Genomic DNA, 19,556 nt, shown 5'->3' with positions numbered 1-19,556 from the left:
TTAACATTACTGTTTCAACCCAGTCAATAGATGACTCTTGTTCATACTAAATGTCGACAACATGTCGACTACAAACAGTTGTGATTCTTCCATGTGAGAACTGAGTATAGTTTCAAAACAGCAATGCAAACCTCAATTGTGTACATGTAAGTCAACTGAGTTAATGCAAATGTATTTGGTGCATATGTAGGAGGAAGAAAAATCACCCCCAAAGTCGCCTTTTTAAGTTTAGAAGCACTGGGGTCACAGATATCCATCAACTCACTTGCGATATCATCTGCACACATTAAGTGATTTAATTTTCAAGTGCAGTCAGTACAGACCTGTATTTGTTTTGTCTACAGGAAAATATCTCACTTTCACCTATCATCAAACAGAAAATTTTGATTAAAGGGCTTTTCTACACTATTTTCACTTTAGGCTAGTTAGATATATACTGTTTAAATAGACTTCTAATTGCTGCTTCCATGGCAAATGACTCTTTGCAGAGAGGCTACAAGGACTGCAGTGCTTTATGAACCTTTTTTAAAACATAGTTTAAGTTTGAGACTAATATACTTTTAAAGTGAGGTATCAATGCCAGGTTTCATAAAAGACACTCACCCCAAGAAATGCAGCAGATGGGAAATAATTGTGAGACAATACATTTTAAAATCAGACCAGCTGTGGATTACTGTCCTCTTCACTGTGCTTGCGGGGAGGTGGCGGAGGTTCATCATCTCCTGTGTCCTGTTTGTCCCTCTCAGCCTCCACCCAGCTCTGAGGGAGGATCATCTTCTTGGGCCCATGAGGTGGAGGCCCCAGCAAAGCTTCAATGTCATCGTAGTTCACAACCTCTCGCTCTAATAGCGCATTGGCCAACTGGAAACACAGACCACAAGCTGTAACTTACTGTAACTTAACACTAATCCAAAGATAATACAGTACTGTGCTCAATGAAAGCAAAAGGCTCAGATCTACCAAAATTCAAATAGTGTTGTCTCTATGTGTAATGAAGAATAAAACAACTTACTATTGTCAGTTTGTCTCTGTTGTCCATTAGCAGCTTCTCTGTGTGCCTGTAGGCACGGGCTATCAGCATCTTAGCCTCCTGAAAAAACAAACATGTTGTGATATCTTTTCTCTTGCTGAATTAGGGTTAAAAGTAGTCCAGAACACCTGTTGACATTATGCCCTACTAAAATAATAGTTATAGTGGGAAAACAAAGAGTAGAAAAATAATCAAGTTTTAAAACCCACGTGGTCCATCTGTTGCTGCAGACCCTGGCTGAAAGGCCGACGTCCAACGGCACCTTGCTCCTCTGTTTCTGGGAATGAGACCTGGCCAACACTGTTACACATGCCATACTGCTTAACCATCGAGTAGGCCACACGTGTCACCTTACGCAAGTCATCCTGAGCTCCTGTGGACATAGCAGAACAGGAGGAGTGTTGTTACTCATTGGAAGGAGGTGGTATGTAGGAGAATATGCTGTGGTTACGTGTATATGGTATGTACCTGTTGTAACCTTGTTAAAAGTGATGGCCTCAGAAGCTCTTCCTCCCAGAGCCATGCACATTCGCTCAAACAGTTGCTCCTTGGTGAAAAGGTACTGGTCACGAGGTAAGATCTGGGCAAATCCCAGAGCTGCATTAGTCCGCGGTGCGATGGACACCTGAAACACAAACAAAATTAAATATTGATGATTTCAACAAACTGGTAAAACAGTGAACTGTGCTGAAAGTGAAGCCTTGCTTCATTTCTAAAATTATTAACTGTTTTGGGATTATTTCTATGCATCCGTTATTTTATTTCATTTCAAACAAAGACCAGCATCTTTTTGGGAACCCAGTAATAGAAATACTGTGTTACCTTCATGACTGCCTCTGTATGCTCAAGTAGCCATCCCACTAAAGCATGTCCAGACTCATGGAAGGCAACAACTCTCTGCTCCTCTTTATTTAGGATCTTATTCTTCTTTGCACTTCCTAAAGACACACACAAACACATTTACACTGAATAACAGCTCGGACATAACAACATTCATTGTTTTCCTACAATACAAGTAGTGTTTGCAATGTTGTACCTGCTATTACTCTCTCCACAGCATACTCAAAATTGAAAGTATCAATGGACTTGTATCCCTCTCTGGCAGCATGCAGAGCAGCCTCGTTACAAATGTTAGCAATGTCTGCACCTGGAAGGACAAAGGTTCGAAAATCACCTTATGTGGATAAACTTTCTGTAAACATTGTTGTGCTGTGATGTCCAAAGATATTTATATTTGTTGATTAAGAGCTCAATGATGTCAACAAGCAATAGCTCTTTCAAGACCAAAGATGTTCATAGCTTTATAGATTTACATGTGGATAAAACAGTACATATGTATACCACTGAAGCCTGGGCTGAGCTCAGCCAGACGCAATGAGTAGAAATTAGCTGGCTGGGTCAGCTTTAAGAGCTTCAGATGCTGCTCAAAGATCTCCTTCCGCTCCTGGGAAACAACAAAAACAAAACACAACAAAGAAAACGAAATTAAACAAGTTACATTTAATTGACCAACTCTGTCTGGACTTTCTACCAGTTAATATGTTTCCATTTTTTCAGTGTGTAATGTTTGATTACTTTAGAGTGCATAATGGAAATAACTTATTATAATACCAATTTATGTAGTAGCTATGAGCACAAATAGCAAAAATAAAGACTACTTGGGAAAGTTACTGTAACTACATAATTGTGAGAGCAAGGTCACTGTTGCGGGCTACCTGCAGGGTGGGCAGATCTATGAATATGTGTCTGTCCAATCGGCCTGGTCTCATAAGAGCATTGTCCAAAATATCTGCTCTGTTAGTGGAGGCAAGGACAATCACATGGTCTGTGGTTCCCATTCCTGCAGAGAGAAAAGAGTTCAAAATTACTTCAGTGTCTAAAAACCTGTGCTGACAACAAAGTGCTCTGAACTTCCCAGGCTTAACTCACCATCCATCTCTACCAGCAGCTGGTTCAGGGTCTGCTCCTCCTCAGTGTTGGAGAAACCTGACATATTGGTGGAGCGCTTCTTCCCCACAGCGTCAATCTCATCGATGTAGACGATGCAGGGCGCCCGGGTACGAGCCTCTTTGAACAGACTTCTCACCCTAGCAGCACCCAGGCCTACACACAAACATGATATAATTCACATAAAATATAGAATTAATAGTAACAGATAAAAGATATTTCCTACATCAAACAGCATAATCTTTTTTTAATGATTGACTATTGAGATTATATTTAATTACAATACATATTGGATAAATAATCAGTAGTATAGTGGATATGATGAGGAAACAAGACATTTTTTTGTTTTCAGGAAGTTACAGTATATCCCTTAACTGTCATGCAGTTTAATCTATATTGCTAGTACTATCCCTACATACCTCCAATGACCTCCACAAACTCAGAGCCAGCCATTGCCAGGAATGGCACCTGAGCCTCAGTGGCTACAGCTTTGGCCAGCAGAGTCTTCCCACAGCCTGGAGGCCCGAGTAGTAATGCACCCTTGGGAACTTTGGCTCCTAGCTGGAGGTATCGTTCAGGACTCTGACAAAAACATAACGTGATCATGAAGGTAAATTTAAGTTTTACTCTGAAATACAGGTGGTTAATCTACATATCACTTTAAGTTTGGATGCTTACCTTGAGGTAGTCAACAAATTCTTTCACTTCCATTTTTGCCTCATGCATGCCCGCTACATCTTTGAAACTCACACCTTTCCCCGACTTGCCATCTACAATGGTGAACTTGGCCATCTTTAGCTGATTCTGTGAAGTACATTGTAATATGCAATTGTAATTCTGGTGAGATCAATTGAACGCAGTGAAAAACACATGCAAATTTGTTTAAGTGTTGTCACTTACAAAAGCACTGAAGCCACCCTCTCTGCCACCCATCCCTGCCAGACGAAAGATGTACCAGAGAATAGCCACGCCAATGGCTGCCATTCCCAGAGCATAGACCGCACTGCAAAATAAACAGATAAAGAAACATTTCACTAGGTTTTAAAATGTCTCTGTTATGAAATTACTAATGAGAAGAATAATCCATTATAAGCACAAGTTTTTGTGGTTGACACATGCCCTGTATGGAGACAGCATTCCTTCAAATTGCTCAAAAATCCTCTGCATGCGCCACCGCATGAATGGCTTTCTTTGAGAAAAGTCATGAGAGAAAAGTCATGCTCTTACTTTCCAAAGAATCCTGTGCGTTTGTAGGAGACTGGTATCCTGTCCTTTGCATCAATATTCAGCTCTTCTTCAGCAGCTCTCAGCTTCTCCTCAAATTTGTCAATGTTGGCAACTTGCATTCTGTACATGAGTGCCAGCCTCTGCCGAAACAGGGAATGAGTCATTAGTATGCAAATCAACTGTACTAATTCAGATGCAGGTTAAGGGTTATATGTGTGTATTAAATCCTGCTCAACATACAGGCCTTCCAAAGATAACTGCTCCAGGGTGAAGGTAGATTTCTACAATGTCACTCTCGGGAACGACTTGTACACGTGACACCTCTCCCTTAGCCAACATCTCATTGACAAAGTCATTCCATGAGATGTTACCACCACTCGTATTGATGGAGTTTAGCAGGCTCATTATGAGCGCTATAATGAACAGGGTCCGCAGGCGCTCACGGTACATCTGGTCCTCCTGTTCACGACGTTTCTTTTCCTCTGAAAGGCGAGGCAGATTACAGAAGAGGAGTATTAAGAGGATCAGGGTGGAGGCAGAAATCAATGAGCAGTCATTACAGTTAGAGAGTATAACCCTTACCTTCATCTTCTTCTGGAGTTTTTCCCTTTGGTCCGTTACTTTTATTTTTCTCTTGTTTTGACTGAGATGTACTGAAGAAGTTTGTTGACCCTGTAATCAAAGTGTTTTTCATCATGTGTAGGTAGCTAAGGAAGTATATAAACATATTTAAGTTGATAAAGAATTTGTGAGTACCTAATAAATTCACCAAACCAACAGGATTTCTCAGCAGGTTGTTCTTGATTAATTCTCTGCTGATTCCCACCATGCCAGGACTCAATGGTTGGTAGAGCAGGTTCTAAAATGGGAACATGAGGTAAAATATCAGAAATACATGACAGATAGGGAGAAAAAATGATTGCTGTAGTCTGCAAGTGCATTATGAATACGACAGACAAACAACTCCAGTACATATAGAAAACTATGTCACAATAAGAAGTATTTACAAAAGCAAACAACATGATTTATCTCAAAGAAGTTCCACAGTAGAACATATGAATCACATATCTTATGCCCATAACACATTCAGAATGGATCCCGGTGATTGTCAGTGTAAGTGGTCCACTTTTTTTTTTTTTTTAAAGTCAACTAATCAACTAGTCCTAATTTAAATGAAGGGTTCACAATTGTTCAAGTCAGTCTTAAAACAATACTTAGGTGCTAAAATGAACATTAAAACAGGCTTTTCATATTGGCCATTAGAAGATCCATTTATAATTCACAATTACAGTGTAAGTGTTGGGGGCCAAAATCCACAGACCTTTATTTGAGCAAAAATGTATTGAAATGTTTATCTCAGCCAAATATATAGTTTCAGGTGTCATTATTAGTTAAATCAAGTAGATATATTTCAATTGTACAGTATTTTTAATGTCAAAGTCCATCTTTGTGTTACTATACTTCCACCACAGCACAACATTGTCAAAGAAAAACACAAAGAGAAAAGTTAATTTTAAAAAGACTGTAAATGTGTCAGATATAAATTTGATATGACTAACTCAGACTGCTGAAGCCTCATATGAGCTTAAGATCAATTTTAAATGACTGTGTGGACACACTGTGAATTTAAGCCTCCTTTGTTCCCATTGAAAGCACATTTAAAAGTGATCTTTTAATAGCCAGTATGAACAGGATGAATAATTACAGTGCAATAAGTACAATCATTATTACATACTACTAGTGCAAATGACTGTAATTGCCATTTTAAATACATTTTCTACTAAAAGGTCAGTTATGAAAAGTGAAGCTTGACGTTTAGGCTAGTTGTGTAACGTTGCATCACACTTCACAGACTGATTTTACCACAACTCACATCACTAAAAGATACAGTTACCACTAACTTACCAACTATAAGTACAACCTGAATCTGAGATTGCACTAAAAAAGATACTTGGTGAATAGTATGTGTGTTTGGCTTACCTGAATAAGTTTCTCTGGCTGGCCTGTAAGTGTTCGCTCTGATTTTGAAATGAGCATCTTTCTGACATTACTACACCTGAATAGCACATTTTTAACACTATCGCTGCCATATATCGGCTTTTTTGCCAATATGTGAGAGTTTTGCCTCGACAGCGTCCATGTTAAACCTCTGCTGTATTTCCTACAGAGGTTAATACGGCGCTGCAACAACAACAACGCTGCCATACCGTCGGTGTTTACTGAATAAAAGACAAGTGCAATGCCATAGCTAAAGATTTCTGTGTAACTAAAAAGGTGAGGTATGTGCACGATTAGCACATTTGTTTACCTCTACCTTTAGCTTAGCTTGCTATGTTATTCAACTGTGCTACCGAGCAAAGATGTCAGCGAAAATCCCCACGGCATGTGAACGCTCCCACACGGACATTAAAGCAAAAAGATATTTTCAATTAACCATACAATTCATTTTTTTTTTTATCGCCGTTGTTTAATTGTCATTATTATAAAGCTTGTGCTAAGACTGCTTTTAATGTTGAAGGGTAAAGTTTAACGCATCTCGTATCCTTTCAAAACATCTCTGCCACGAACTCTCTATGCGAACTCTGAACTTCCACCTCTTCTGTTGTTCTTCAAGGACCTGCTAGCTGCGTACACTGTTGCGCAGGAATTATATATACACACACACACACACACACACACACACACACACACACACACACACACACACACATACTTATACATACACACACACACATGCATGCACACTTCTGCATTTCACATTTATATATGCAGATTAATTTATACAGAGATTCTTTTTACTGTATATAGCATTTTATTTTTCATTTCATTTTATTTATCACTTTCACCTTAATCTGAATTTCCTCCAAGGGGGATTGATAAATATACTCTTTAGATTGTATATTATATTATATTATATTATATGATATGATATTATATTATATTATATTATATTATATTATATTATATTATATTATATTATATCATCGCTCAAGTACAATATATTAGGGCTGCAACTATAATTATGTTCATAATGAATTAAGCTGATTATTGTTTTCTCGACATATCGATGAGTTGTCAGGAAATGGTGAAAAATGTAATAACATTAATTTCTCATTTCCTAAAATTATTCTGTGTTCAGAAGTTAAGAAGTAGACATATTGGAAGCAGTAATATATTAAAACTATTTTTCCACAGCAGTACTCCAGCAGAGTGCGCTATTAGCCAAGTTGAATGAGTAGAGCTCTGGATCCTGTACACCCACTTCTTTAAAGTAATGGGTGCACATGGACACATTTTGTTGTCAGTTGAAAAATCACGTTTTAATGTGCCATGCGGGGTCAACAGTGGGCTTAAGCACGTTCTAATAGCAAATGATCACCTGAACAGGTAATTTCATTGCTTACCTCCTTTTCTTTACTTGAAGGAGCGCCCATCATTTAAAACAGCTGGTGGAGTCGTTTGGTTGGAGTGAAAATCTGGATGATTGGCTCTCATGTCTGATGTAAATAATCATCAGCAGTAATGTCATTAATAGCGATTTGTACAGGTCAGTTTGAGTGGCAGATGAAGTCATCCAATGACATTACAGGGCTTTTCTTTTAGCCAATAGGAGCATTCATTCCATCCTGTGGCGTTTCATTTTGACCATGGGTGCGTCAGGTGTATACACCGGCACACTCCGCTTTCGAGCCAACTTTCGCCCCTTTGAGCCACACCGTCTATTTAAGGTCTGACCTGTCAATTGAAACAAACATTACATTTTGATGAACGCTACAATATATGGTGAATATTAGTATCTCATACTTTTATGACGGTGAGTCGGCCGTTATCGACATTTAATATATAATTTATGTGGTTGTCTTAGTTGTCAGCTTTATAAAATTGCCCACAAGCATACCACTACTTTCCATTATACACACAAGCGTTCGCATTTTAAATAACATTAAAATTCAAAAGCTATAAAGAACTCTTCCAAGTAAACAAAGTCTAAGATTCCCACATATGCAGAAAACGAGCGCACCTAGTGCATGTACTCCATTTCCTTTGCTTGGTCCTCCAACTACATAATGGAGTGTGGTCTCTTGCGTGTGAAACTGTGTACCGCGATCAGCCATGTTGGAGCCTTGCTTGCGTCAGCTTTCAGAGCGAGAAAGGGTGCTTGTGTGGATCCAAAATGGCGTCAGTTTCATTCTGCGCGGAAACCGTATCCGCCCACAGCCGCACATCCAATCGCGGCTGTCGTTTCATTCCCCGAGTGTTTCCGTCCCGAGCGTCCACACACCGGAGTCAAAGGCCGCTCGAAAACCGCTCGAATGGGTTGGCGGACAGGATTAAACCGAAACAAAATATGATATTTTGATGGTTTACCTTCACCCAAGCAAGTCTAGCGTTGTACAAATGGACAGTTAAGGGTTTGTACTTGGTGGTGAAGATGAAATTGCTACGCTGTAACCGAGTTTTCGTGGATATTTGAGGCTTTTTTTCCTCATCTTCGGTCGTCTTGTTTGTTGGTCTACTAGCTAGCCTCGATCCCAGTGAGCCTGCTGCTTTTTAGCTGCGATGGTCTTTGCAAGTATATGCGGATGTCTTTGGGCCAGTCTATTCTGAACCGACGGCAACAAATGGGAACATCCAGCATCGGTCGAAAACATTGTGGCAAAGAATAAACATTAAAGATTCAGATAACTATTTGATTCTTGTGGACATTCAGACAGAGGTAAGTCATTTTTCTCCTGACCCTGCATAGCTAACGCGGTAACAACAAACCCGACTATTTGCTAACCTAACCCCCGTGTTTAACTTTAGTTTGTGTGTTGCGACAGAGGTCAATTTGCAATGTCTGCGTTCACATGGGCATTTTAATCTGGATAATAATAAAATGTGCTTTATTGCCATATATTTGTGTAATTTGCTTGTTTTTTAATTGACAATACGCAACTATTTTAGCTCTCTGCTTGGATGCAGCCTCTTCATGCTTATGTTTGGTTGGGTTTTTTTAATGCTCACAATTTGATTAGAAAAGTGAGGAATTGTTAAAGCTGTTTGATCATATAGAGTACAGATGTGGTAGAAGATTTTCCACGTGTGGTGGACGTGGTACTGGCAGTGTGTTGACATTGTTAAAATCATAATTGAATGCTTTCAATAAGCAACTAGCCCTGTCTACATTGATGTATACATGCACATATTGGTTAAGTATATGATTCATACAAGATTAACCGATTAACATGGTCTCTTTACAGTAAGTTGCATACTCTCAGGATTAGCATTAAGGGGCACTCATAATATCCAAGACAACAGTGGTCATTCATTTTCTTTCTAGACACTCTAGTTATAACTTGAAAATGTAGATAATTGTGATTATCATAGTGACATTAGTAATTGGCATTTGACTTGAGCAGCACTAGTCAATCTGTTTTTCTAGTCAAGTATGCACAGCCTCATAAATTCTTGTCATGAAGCTCTATGTCATGTCCATTTGTTGGTTTGTTCCACCACTAAAGCAACATGGATGTGCTACAAGCCTATCTTTAAAGAAAGCAATGAATTAGATTAAACACCTAATGAAGAAATATTTAAGTAAAATGCCCATAGGCTGGATTCATCAGAGTCTCTGTAAATAGTCAGGAGCTGAACAGTGGCTTGTATGGATGAATGACTGTCAAATGATTGCATTAGTTCAGTGGAGTACTAGTGTTTTTCTGTGTTGAATAACATGTATAGGAGAGGGACATGGTAGGATTGGGTATGAGCTGTAGAGTAAACAGAATATGGAAGAGAGGCTCTCCTCTTTGGTGCAGTACCAATGCTGAGGAAAACACTGCAGTGCCGCTGGTGGTGTTTTCCACCAAGATACTGAGAGTGTTTTAGCTTGTTGGGGCGTTCATGTTGACTACACTGCAGAGGCAGTGATGCATATCTCAGCCCACTCTGAGCCTGTGTTGGTCCTATTTCTCAGTGTTATAGTTTAAAGCCCCAATTCAGATGGTATCACATGTCTGTTACACATGAAGATTTAAATGGTGTTGGATTAAAAGACAAACTAACTTTTTAAATAACAAAATGTATCTACGGTACATTACCATATCTCACTGATTGTTTATATTGTGAATGGAAGCTAAGCTGTTCACAGAATGACAATCCAATTGAAACTTTCGCATTTGAAGTGTAGTCATTGTGCCTGTGGATCAATTTGATTGTTTTTTTGTTTTAGTTTTTTTTACATTCTTTTGGTGTACATATATTGTGAGGGCCTGAAATTCATTTTTTAAAATAGGGGGAATTCCCCCCTTAAATGCTTCATATAGGGGGGATTTTACTTTATTGGGGGGGACTGTAGGCCATACCGTGTCCTATTCTTACTGCAGATTGTATTTTGTCACTTTCCTTCAATTTAAGGTATTCTCTGAACTATATTATATAGTAATTAGTTATTTAGTACACTTTAGTAGTTTTATTCTCTGAACAACAGTCACCTGCAACTTCATTATTGTGCAGTATAATTCAATCCAATACAACAGCTCTGCTATAAATTCAGGTTTTTTTAAGTTTATTTATTTTCAGTTTTTGTTTACATTGTTAAAAAAGTGAAAGTTCTACTTTGTTTATTACTGAGGTTATACTAAGTGGTGGTGGTGGTGTACTGGGGTGCATTACATTGAATGGTGTTCTTAATATTTTGTCCTCATGTACGTTAATTGAGTGGACAAAATATTAGGAACACCATTCAATATAAAGCACCCTAATACACCACAATCACTCAATAATGAACATAAAGCAGAATTTTCACCTTCTTGTCAAAAAATGTATAAGCTACATAAATGTAGAATTTATAGCAGAGCTGCTGTATTGGATTAAATAAGTTTGCACGGGTTAAGCCATTGAGTCTATTTTATATAGTTAACTTATTCTCTAAGTAGATATATTCAGCTTCAGTAGCATTAGCATCACATTTTTGTTGAATCTGCCTCACTCTCTCTCTTCAGGTCTGTTGAATGAGAAACATCTGAGTGACTTAAAATTGACGTTTTGTAACATCAGCTGATAAAACACGCAGCACTGCAGCATTTTACTCATTGTGTAATATCACCTGTTTAGTTGGAGCTGTTCAGCCTGAAACTTGTTACTATAGTAACGTCACAGTTACCTGTTTGAGGATTAACGTTGTTAATGTTGACATCACATGGCGCTGTTTGCATTAGTTTTTCGGGCTCTGCTGTTTTTTTCTGAGCAGGTTCTGACTCAGACGATGTAGATTTATGTTTTAACTAGCGGTCTGTGTTTATTTCCTTAAACTTAATATCACTGTTAGCTTCTCTGTGTTATGCTAGCGGGAGGTGCAGAGAGAGCTACAGATGTGTTCAGGGTCGAAGTCAGACACTTGGACACAGCGGTTCCTGCCAGTCGTCCTGCAGTAAGCACAGCTGCAGACGTTGGTTGAAGTGTTGGATTTGCGGGAGGCAATTAAATTGTGCGCAATACCTGCAATCCCACACTGAAATTCAGGTCCTGATTGTTGGCATTTCTTTCATGAGTATTTATTTTCCATGATTTTTATGCCTAAACCAAGGTAGTAAGGGTGAGCTTTGTGTGTTTTTTGTTCCTTTCGATCAAATATATTGACTCTTGTTGAGATATAATTTTAAATCAAGATTTTTCCTCTGTTTCTAAGTGGTTCCAGAGAATTAAGGCATACCCTCTGCCTACAACAGGAAACGGAGTTCTGCTGGGGTCAGAAAGGTCATGAGCTATGTTTTGTAGTTCTGGGTCACATAGTGCGTGTAGTAGAAAGACAGACAACAATTGTGTGTTTCTGCTCTACTACTGCCCAACAGTGTCAGATGTGCCTTACGATTATTCAGACTGTCATATTAAAAGCCAATTCAGTCAGGCTACAAACAAACACCACTGAGAATGTGCAGTGAGAAAACACGACAGTCTTGGTCGCTGTGTTAGGAGAGCTGGACTGTAACAGTTGCACAGGACAGCTAGGCGATGAATATGACCAAGACTGAGAATAACCAACCTGGGTTGTTGGAGTAACCCACTGTATGAGCCCTGATAGTGAAATGGTTGAACCCAAATTAAAGAAGTAGCAATGTCATCAAAATGTGAAATGTATGAAGTGATGGTAGATTGAATAAATCAGATGCCAAGCGCACTGCAGGAGTAGTACTAGAGTACAACACTGCAAATTAACGTTTCAGCAGTGCAGTATTCTCAATAGAGCTGTTTTTGTCCTTCTCCTGTTTACTAATGCAGTCAGACTATGGTCTTTCAGGTCACTTAATGCTTTTTGTAATTTACAGTTTTATTTAGTCTTTCTAGTAAAGCTGAGCCACACGTTCTTGTGAAATCTGTTGTACATGTGCTTGTTTAACTTTGTAAATGTTCTTGGTAACATCTGTCATTGAGATATTACACAGGACCATTAACAGTGTAGTTAAAAGTGTCAAAAGCTTATTTCTGGTAGCTATCCTTGCAATGATTCAAGTCTTACTGTTCACCCCCAGTGTGTATGGATGTGTCCTGCTGCTTCCTTTCTTTTTTTTTTTTTAAGGGCAAATGTCCACAAATGAATAGAGCTCAGCTGTTTTACCTGAACATCCCACTATTATCTGTAAAGCAAAGAAGGAAACCAAGGCCCGCTGCATGCTTCTTGCACCATTGCTTAAGATGAATGTATGCTCACTGACCAAACTTACTCCAACATACTGAGCAATAATTCAGGAGAGTGAGTTTCACCTGGAACATTTTGATAGTGCATAACTTAGCTGTAGCATGCTAATGGATGTACTCTAGTTGGCTTAGCTAAGTTAGCATGGTTACCCGTTGCCCTGGTTTTCCATGGGTAGGGTCACTGCTGTCAGATTGACAAAAGAGAGGCCGAGTGCAACGCCTTTATTAAAATATACATCCCCATATTTAAACAATGTCACATCTCCCCGCTCTCATTGACTGTTTTTACTCAGCCTTTGACTACAACTACAAACACATTTGATTTCTAACGTGATCAGACTAGGGCTGGGGCAATGCGTCGATTACGTAAATACAAATTTTTTACGTCGACGCATTGGCCAAAACATAAATTGGCGACAGCAACAGCCTGAGTCAGAGAAAAGTGTTCTAGACAGCGAAAATGGAGCTTTTAATCAAGAATGGATACTCTGACCCAGTGTCTGGACAGGAAGCGTAGCGTTAGCAGCATGTTTAGAAGATCAACAGCGAGTGTCTACACAGGAGACGTTCAGGTACATGGTTAAGTGTAGGTCACCCCTGTTTTGGAAGTGCTCAGAGCCCAAAACACAATGACTGTAGCTAAGCACGTAAAATGAAGGAAATGCTGTCTAGAGAGATTTTGGGAGCAATACTCTGAAGGCATATATTAAAGAAATGTTAAATATTGCAATGTTATAAGAAATCAAATGTTTTTTGATATCATTTGTAAATTGCTGTAGTAATCAAATAATGGGAAAATAATCGATAACAGAAAAAATAATCGTTTAAGTAATCGAAATAATAATCACTTTGACCAGCCCTAGATCAGACAGCACGTCGTAAGAACCAATTCGTGGCCATCAATCATTATAAAATAGCAGTCAGCAGGTGTGCCGACTAACAGAAAGTTGTTTTCCTTTTCCATTGCAGCACAATTAACAGTTTCAGTAATAGTTACTAGTGAGGCATTATTGGATTTTTATATTTTTCAAGATAAAAGGACCAAAATGTTATTGTCTACCTTACTTTTTTTCCCTAGTGTGCCGAAAATGTACCAAACCATGATCCCAAACCCTACATATTATGTGCCGTTATACCTCTAATACTCCGCTAGGCTTAGCTGTTATGTAGATAGCTGTAGTTAGCTACATGTAGATATATTAATGTTCTTAATAAGAATATTTGTTCTTATCTATTAACTGATGTAATATTTTAGCTAGTGTCCCAAAATACTGCTGGTTTGTGTGTGCAGAAAAGGTGTAGCTATCACATTGACTCAAAACTTTGCAGAGGTGTTTATATATCAGTAGTCCTTAAGGGGGAAAATTGTGGCACTTTATTTTGCTCCTGAGCTGTCTTATAAGATGTATTATATAATAGTAATGTGCGTAGGTGGGTGACACTTTAACAGTACATTGTGTAATCTCTTCCTTGAATATTGCTGAGAAGACCGTCTTAGGGTTAAAACTGGAGAATAACACAGCTAGTCGTGTTAGTACGAGGGAGAGGAAGCCTTTAGCTGTGACTCCAGCACCCACTCTGCCTGCCTTCTGTCTATGCAGGCTTCTCCCCTCCCCCTCTCGTGCTGTGAGTGTGGTCCTTTTAGGTAAACAAGCATGGCTACTCCTGTTTCTTGCCTTGCTCTGTCTGTCTCTGCTTTTCTTTTTCTCTCTGTGTCTCAGATTCTTTCTCACTCCTGTCTCTTCCTCCCTGTTCAGGTTTTCTAAATCTTTTATAGCTCCTGTTCCACCAGCACAATCTCGGCGGATACTCAAATGGCATCTGAAGCCCTTTGAAATTCAGCCTAGCCCCCCCCCCCCTCCTCTAAGCGAAATGGAACAAAATGGCGGGCCACAATCCTGCTGTTTCCCTCAGGGACTGTATAGCCTCATTTTGGGGTTTTGGAGGTCCTGATACTTGATGGTGTCTTTAACTTTGGTTAGACGGTTTCCTTGCTAGCCCTCCACTGCACCACTCTTGATAATATTTTCTCTTCCCCAAGTGTCTTGCTGCTTCTCCTGAAAGCTACACAGACTTGGCTTTTGATCTTTCTGATCAAAACTCAGAAAATGAATATTTAGTGTTGTTACTGATAGGCTTAATCACAGTTTCAGATATGCAGAACACTTTGAAAAACATATCATAGAGAAGTTGGCTTCCAGAGTTTGATATTTTGTAATTTGTCACATTATGGACTGACCAGGAAGTTAGGAAGCTATTTTTTCATATTGATTTCATGAATTAAAAATTGTAAGATGTAGTTCATGAGGGACTGAACATGTGTGATTTTATATCTTTTCTTTTCTTTTTATTAAATTACAGGGACAGTTGAACATCTGGTACAAAATTTGTATTTACAGAGCTCACTCTGACTTTCCTATCTGTCTGAGATATCTTTGTAGGCCTATAGGGTACCAGTTAATTACAGTCTTAAATTCATTCAAGAGCCTCAGCTATTTTTAAAAGGGGGAGACACAATTGTCTCACATTGTGAACTCAACAACTAAATATATTAATTGCTGATTTAGCTTATTCTCTTATAGCACAATATCTTCTTAGTAGCTTTATTAGGTCACATATTTGTTACAAGCATGCTACTGTTGCATTTCTTCAGGAAGACTGATACCGATCTTGGCCAAAAAAGAGAGAAAAAACATGTGTGTGTGTGTGTGTGTGTGTGTGTGTCACACTGACAGAACCTGAATAGGTAACGTCATTAGTCAAATGGCATTGCCCCTTAGTTTGGGCAGGCATGAATTAGGGGTGGTGCAAATCTGGAGACAACAGTTGGTGTTTTGATTGGATGTGCTGCTGAGCATGATGCTGCATGCGATGTGTATTATCCATACATGGCATTTGAAATGTCCTGAGGTTAATTGGCTAGATCTGAAAGCTGATGGCAGAGACTGTCTGTGCTATGTGTCGCTCTGGGCTCGGCTGTTCTGGTCTGTTTAGTCTGTTGTGGACACGCAGGGAATGGACTCACCGATACTGCTTTCATCTAGCAGAAGTGTGTGTTCAACGTTCTTAATGAATATTCTAGACGCTTAAGGCCCATTTCTTGTTTTTAACAGAGTGTCCATACACCTAACTGATAATTACACATGATTACCGGCTAAAAGTGAAGTTTATGTTTCATGCCTCACTCTCGCACTCTTTCTCTCAGGTGCCTTTTGAACCACACTTCTGACACATCACTGTTTTGGTCTGAATGGGTTATCACCTTCTGTTTCTTTTTCTTAAAAAACAGATATCTTAAGACATTTTCTGAAGATTTTACCTTTAGTTATGAAGTCATGAAATAGCCTTTGCAGTTCTTGTTGAATTTTAGGATTTGTGAAGCCCATTTTGAGTTCCAAGATTGAAAGAAAAAATGTTTGTGTGTGTGTCTTCAGTCTAACACAGTACAGTGGTTGGGTGAAAAGTTGCAAGGTTACATTACTGGAAAATAGTGTCTTTGTATGTCTAAGTGCCCCAGTATTGCACATGCATATAGTATTTATGTGATACTGATGTTCACATTATATTTATACTTCACTTTTGTTGTTGTTGTTGTTGTCGTTAGAAGTAGTAGTAGTAATAGTATTTTGTCCTGAGCCGTTCATGCCATTTGCCTTTGCGGGTTCATCTTTGTCCTCCATTATGACACGTTAGCAGAAAAATGACATGGAATAGATGGCAAATACAATATATGTTAAAATACAGTTACATGTTTTCTGTTCTCCATCATCCATCCATTCGTAGGTGCAGATGCATGTTACGACTTTGTGTCTTGCCCTTAACTACACCAATCTTTCACAGGTTCGTAAAATTTGACAAGTTATCACAGGTAATGTCAATTGTGGTCACCAGAGCTCTGTAGCTCACTCCTCATCTCTGCTGTCAGCTAGATGCTTTAGGCTACATTAGCTGCTACTAGCATAACACCCCTGAACCTCTGGTGAAATGTCACTTTGGATAATGCAGGTGCATAATGTCCGTATGTAGGTTTTGACAAGAAAAGTTCTCTAAAATTTAAGTTTTTCAATCTGAGTTTAAAAAATATCTGGGAGTTATTGGCACTGTGAGAAAACGCTTCATGCTCATTAATGTTGTTGTCGGAGGCAAGCATCTATCTCAGCTTTGTATAAGCCCTCTTGTGCCCAGACGTCCTCTTCATGTTAGGCATAAGCTCCAAAGTGAGGCAGGGGGTAAGGGTGTTAGGACAAAGTGTTGGGTGGGGGAGGGTAGAGGTGGTGTGGCCTGGCTGAATCTCAATCACCAAGGCCCTTCAGCAGGGCTGGCCTTTTGATGGGCCAGCTGCAGCCATTCATCCACCCATTTACATTGAAATGCAACAACAGGAAGGGGGAGGAGAGGACTGTGGGGAGATGGGCCTCTGCGCCTGTGCAGGTGGGATGTGAATGAAAAGCAAAGGCATACCGAATTACCAAAGAGAGGAGGTCCATCAGTAGGATGTGTAGTAGTAGTAATAGTAGTAGTAGTAGTACGTCTACCTGGAATTAGGCACCAAATCCAATGTTACCTTTTTTCGATTTTGCTCTCTGTAATAACAAAAATGTAGTTTCAGTAGTAAGAAAATAGTCCAAACTTCAACATTATTTATTTCGAACATTTTGCTGTGTAACATAAAATAAGCAACAATACATAAATAATAAACAAAGTAAACTAAGTTGTTTAGGCTATTTGTTAGAGGTGTGCTTTCTGCCATAAATGCACTAGTAGCCTGTCGCCTCCAGCTCTTCATCAAACATCGTCATCACTGTTTCTGCTTGTACTGTTCCTCTCTGCAGTGTTTCAACAAATTGCTCCAAATATCTCCAGATCTTGTTATGTCGATTTGTTTTTATTGAAGAACAGCACTGCTAGCAAAGCTATGCTAACTCAGTGATAAACACATTTAATTACCCGTAAGTTCTTTACGATTAAAGTCTTGCATTAGTTTGACAGTGGAAAGCTTTTAATATGAAGCAGTAGAACATGTTTTTACCAGCAGTAACTTAACCAGGCTCCAATGCGGCTAAAAGCACCCAGGAAACGGTAAAATAAAGCTGATATCTAAAAGAAAAACATGAATACTGGAGATAAATTTCAAGCGCACGTGTCCGTAAACTAGTTTTTATTTGAATTCACAACACAACCCGCTCTCTAGGTATCAAAATTTGACACTGATTGATCTAATGTGAACAAAACTTGGTGGTACCAATGTAAGGTGGTCAGTACTCTTAAAAGTACAGAGTTAGGTATCTAACCCTTTCTTCTAGTAGGGGCCCATGCTGCTGCTCACCAATCGGTCTAGCCATACTTTGCTTTCCCCCAGTATGCTGTGGGGCAGTATACTTGGCACAAAGTGTCTAAGCACCCTTTTTGACCAGTACATGCATTCTCACTACTCAGCTCTTTTCTGTCTTTACAGCCAGGCTGGTGGCTATAAAGAGGTTGTAATTCATCCCACTGTCTATTTTAACAGCACTCTACTGTTACACCTTTTGTTGATGTTGCTTTTTGTACTTTGCCTTTTCCATATTTTGCGGGTAATTGCCTTCAGACTGATGATTTACTTGTGAGTTCTTTTATCAAGGCTTATTTATGAAGCCTGTATGGACTTTGGAGTTTCAAGCTCTTGTCCCCAGCTTGCTGTAATGGAGGTCATACAGCGCTGTTGGCTGGTAGAAGACGCCTGTGCTGTAGCTCATTAAGGCCTTCAGACACAAACTGACAAATGAGGCCAGTGTGTCATTTTTCTGAGTTCATATGGCTTTCCAGGATAACTTGGATGTCCTCAGACATGCAGATGTGACAGCGTTTGAAAGGCATTTTGGAGAATGTGTTCAAGCCATGTTCAGACCAGCCATAGCACCACTGCATCAAAAAACACATCTTCCTCATTCATTTCAATGAGACCACTGTGTTCAGCCAGCTGTGCAAGAAGGCCGCTGCAAAAAACAAACATATAAACTTCTGGTTGAACTTTTGCCAAAACATAATGTAATGTAATCTAGCCAAACACTGAGTTGGCCGGTTAAATGCGTATAAACTTATATGGCAGGTAGAGTTTATAACACAATTGGGGCAATTCTACTATTAGCCTTGAGATTATTGATATGGAGAATAAAACTCCCCAGAACTGTAAAATACTATCATGGTTTTAAACACAGCTGTGCAGTATTTTGGCATCTGTAAGTCTTTAAACTATTGGATCTGTCACTTAAACGGGAATATCTGCATTGTATTTCATCTTTTCACTGATACCGGCAGCAAAATCCTCACACCAATGAGGTGATTCCAGATTTTAAAAGTCTGTTAACCTATAAACCAAGCTAGGCGCCTACTTGAGGTTCGTTACCGAAAATGTTGTTTTGACGTTGAGCTGAGCGACACTTTAAGACTGCTAGTGAAAATATCAAGCATTAGATAACAACTGGGACAGCTCAGAAGAGGTCAGGAGCATGGAGGACAGTTAAAAGGGGCACACTGACCCTCTAACAGCACTTCGTACCTTGAGGGTCAATAATGATTCTGAACACACTTCTGGGAAAGCAGAGTCAGCCATCACATTGTCTCCTTGGCCTAAGGAGAGGTCTGGGCTTGGAAGTGTTTTTTTTATTAGGCTGTATTGCTCTCTAAAGGTTTG

The 19,556-nt window shown here is 39.3% G+C and overlaps 2 protein-coding genes across 3 annotated transcripts in view; one reads left to right on the top strand and one right to left on the bottom strand.

Moving 5' to 3' along the window:
• Positions 1-376: 376 nt before the first annotated feature.
• Positions 377-6,716, bottom strand: spg7 (SPG7 matrix AAA peptidase subunit, paraplegin). The gene is made up of 17 exons (XM_053324544.1): positions 6,185-6,716; positions 4,961-5,063; positions 4,787-4,876; positions 4,445-4,686; positions 4,205-4,344; positions 3,878-3,980; positions 3,656-3,781; positions 3,397-3,559; positions 2,960-3,133; positions 2,746-2,870; positions 2,372-2,474; positions 2,067-2,177; positions 1,853-1,968; positions 1,499-1,655; positions 1,240-1,403; positions 1,013-1,090; positions 377-861 (listed from the first exon to the last, which is right to left on the bottom strand). Exons 1-17 carry the CDS (start codon positions 6,407-6,409, stop codon positions 655-657), a joined length of 2,427 nt encoding a protein of 808 aa, XP_053180519.1. The 5' UTR covers positions 6,410-6,716; the 3' UTR covers positions 377-654.
• A 1,803-nt stretch (positions 6,717-8,519) lies between these two features.
• ankrd11 (ankyrin repeat domain 11) overlaps positions 8,520-19,556 on the top strand; it is a 114,574-nt gene continuing 103,537 nt past the window's right edge. For both annotated transcript variants that reach the window (XM_053324543.1, XM_053324541.1), the window contains exon 1: positions 8,520-8,921. The gene's annotated coding sequence lies outside the window, so the exon portion shown is untranslated. The remainder of the gene's footprint in view (positions 8,922-19,556) is intronic.

Source organism: Scomber japonicus, chromosome 1 (genome assembly GCF_027409825.1).
Source record: "Scomber japonicus isolate fScoJap1 chromosome 1, fScoJap1.pri, whole genome shotgun sequence".
Taxonomy (NCBI): domain Eukaryota; kingdom Metazoa; phylum Chordata; class Actinopteri; order Scombriformes; family Scombridae; genus Scomber; species Scomber japonicus.
The sequence above is the reverse complement of the archived record's forward strand: the minus strand, read 5'-3'. Positions and strand labels throughout refer to the sequence as shown.

Excerpts from the sequence above, each read along its gene's own strand:
- spg7 (XM_053324544.1), bottom strand. The coding sequence starts at position 6,409 with ATGGCAGCGTTGTTGTTGTTGCAGCGCCGTATTAACCTCTGTAGGAAA. Across the intron at positions 5,064-6,184 it reads AGCCAGAGAAACTTATTCAG|AACCTGCTCTACCAACCATT; the intron begins GTAAGCCAAACA and ends TTCCCATTTTAG. Across the intron at positions 4,687-4,786 it reads AACTCCAGAAGAAGATGAAG|AGGAAAAGAAACGTCGTGAA; the intron begins GTAAGGGTTATA and ends CTCGCCTTTCAG.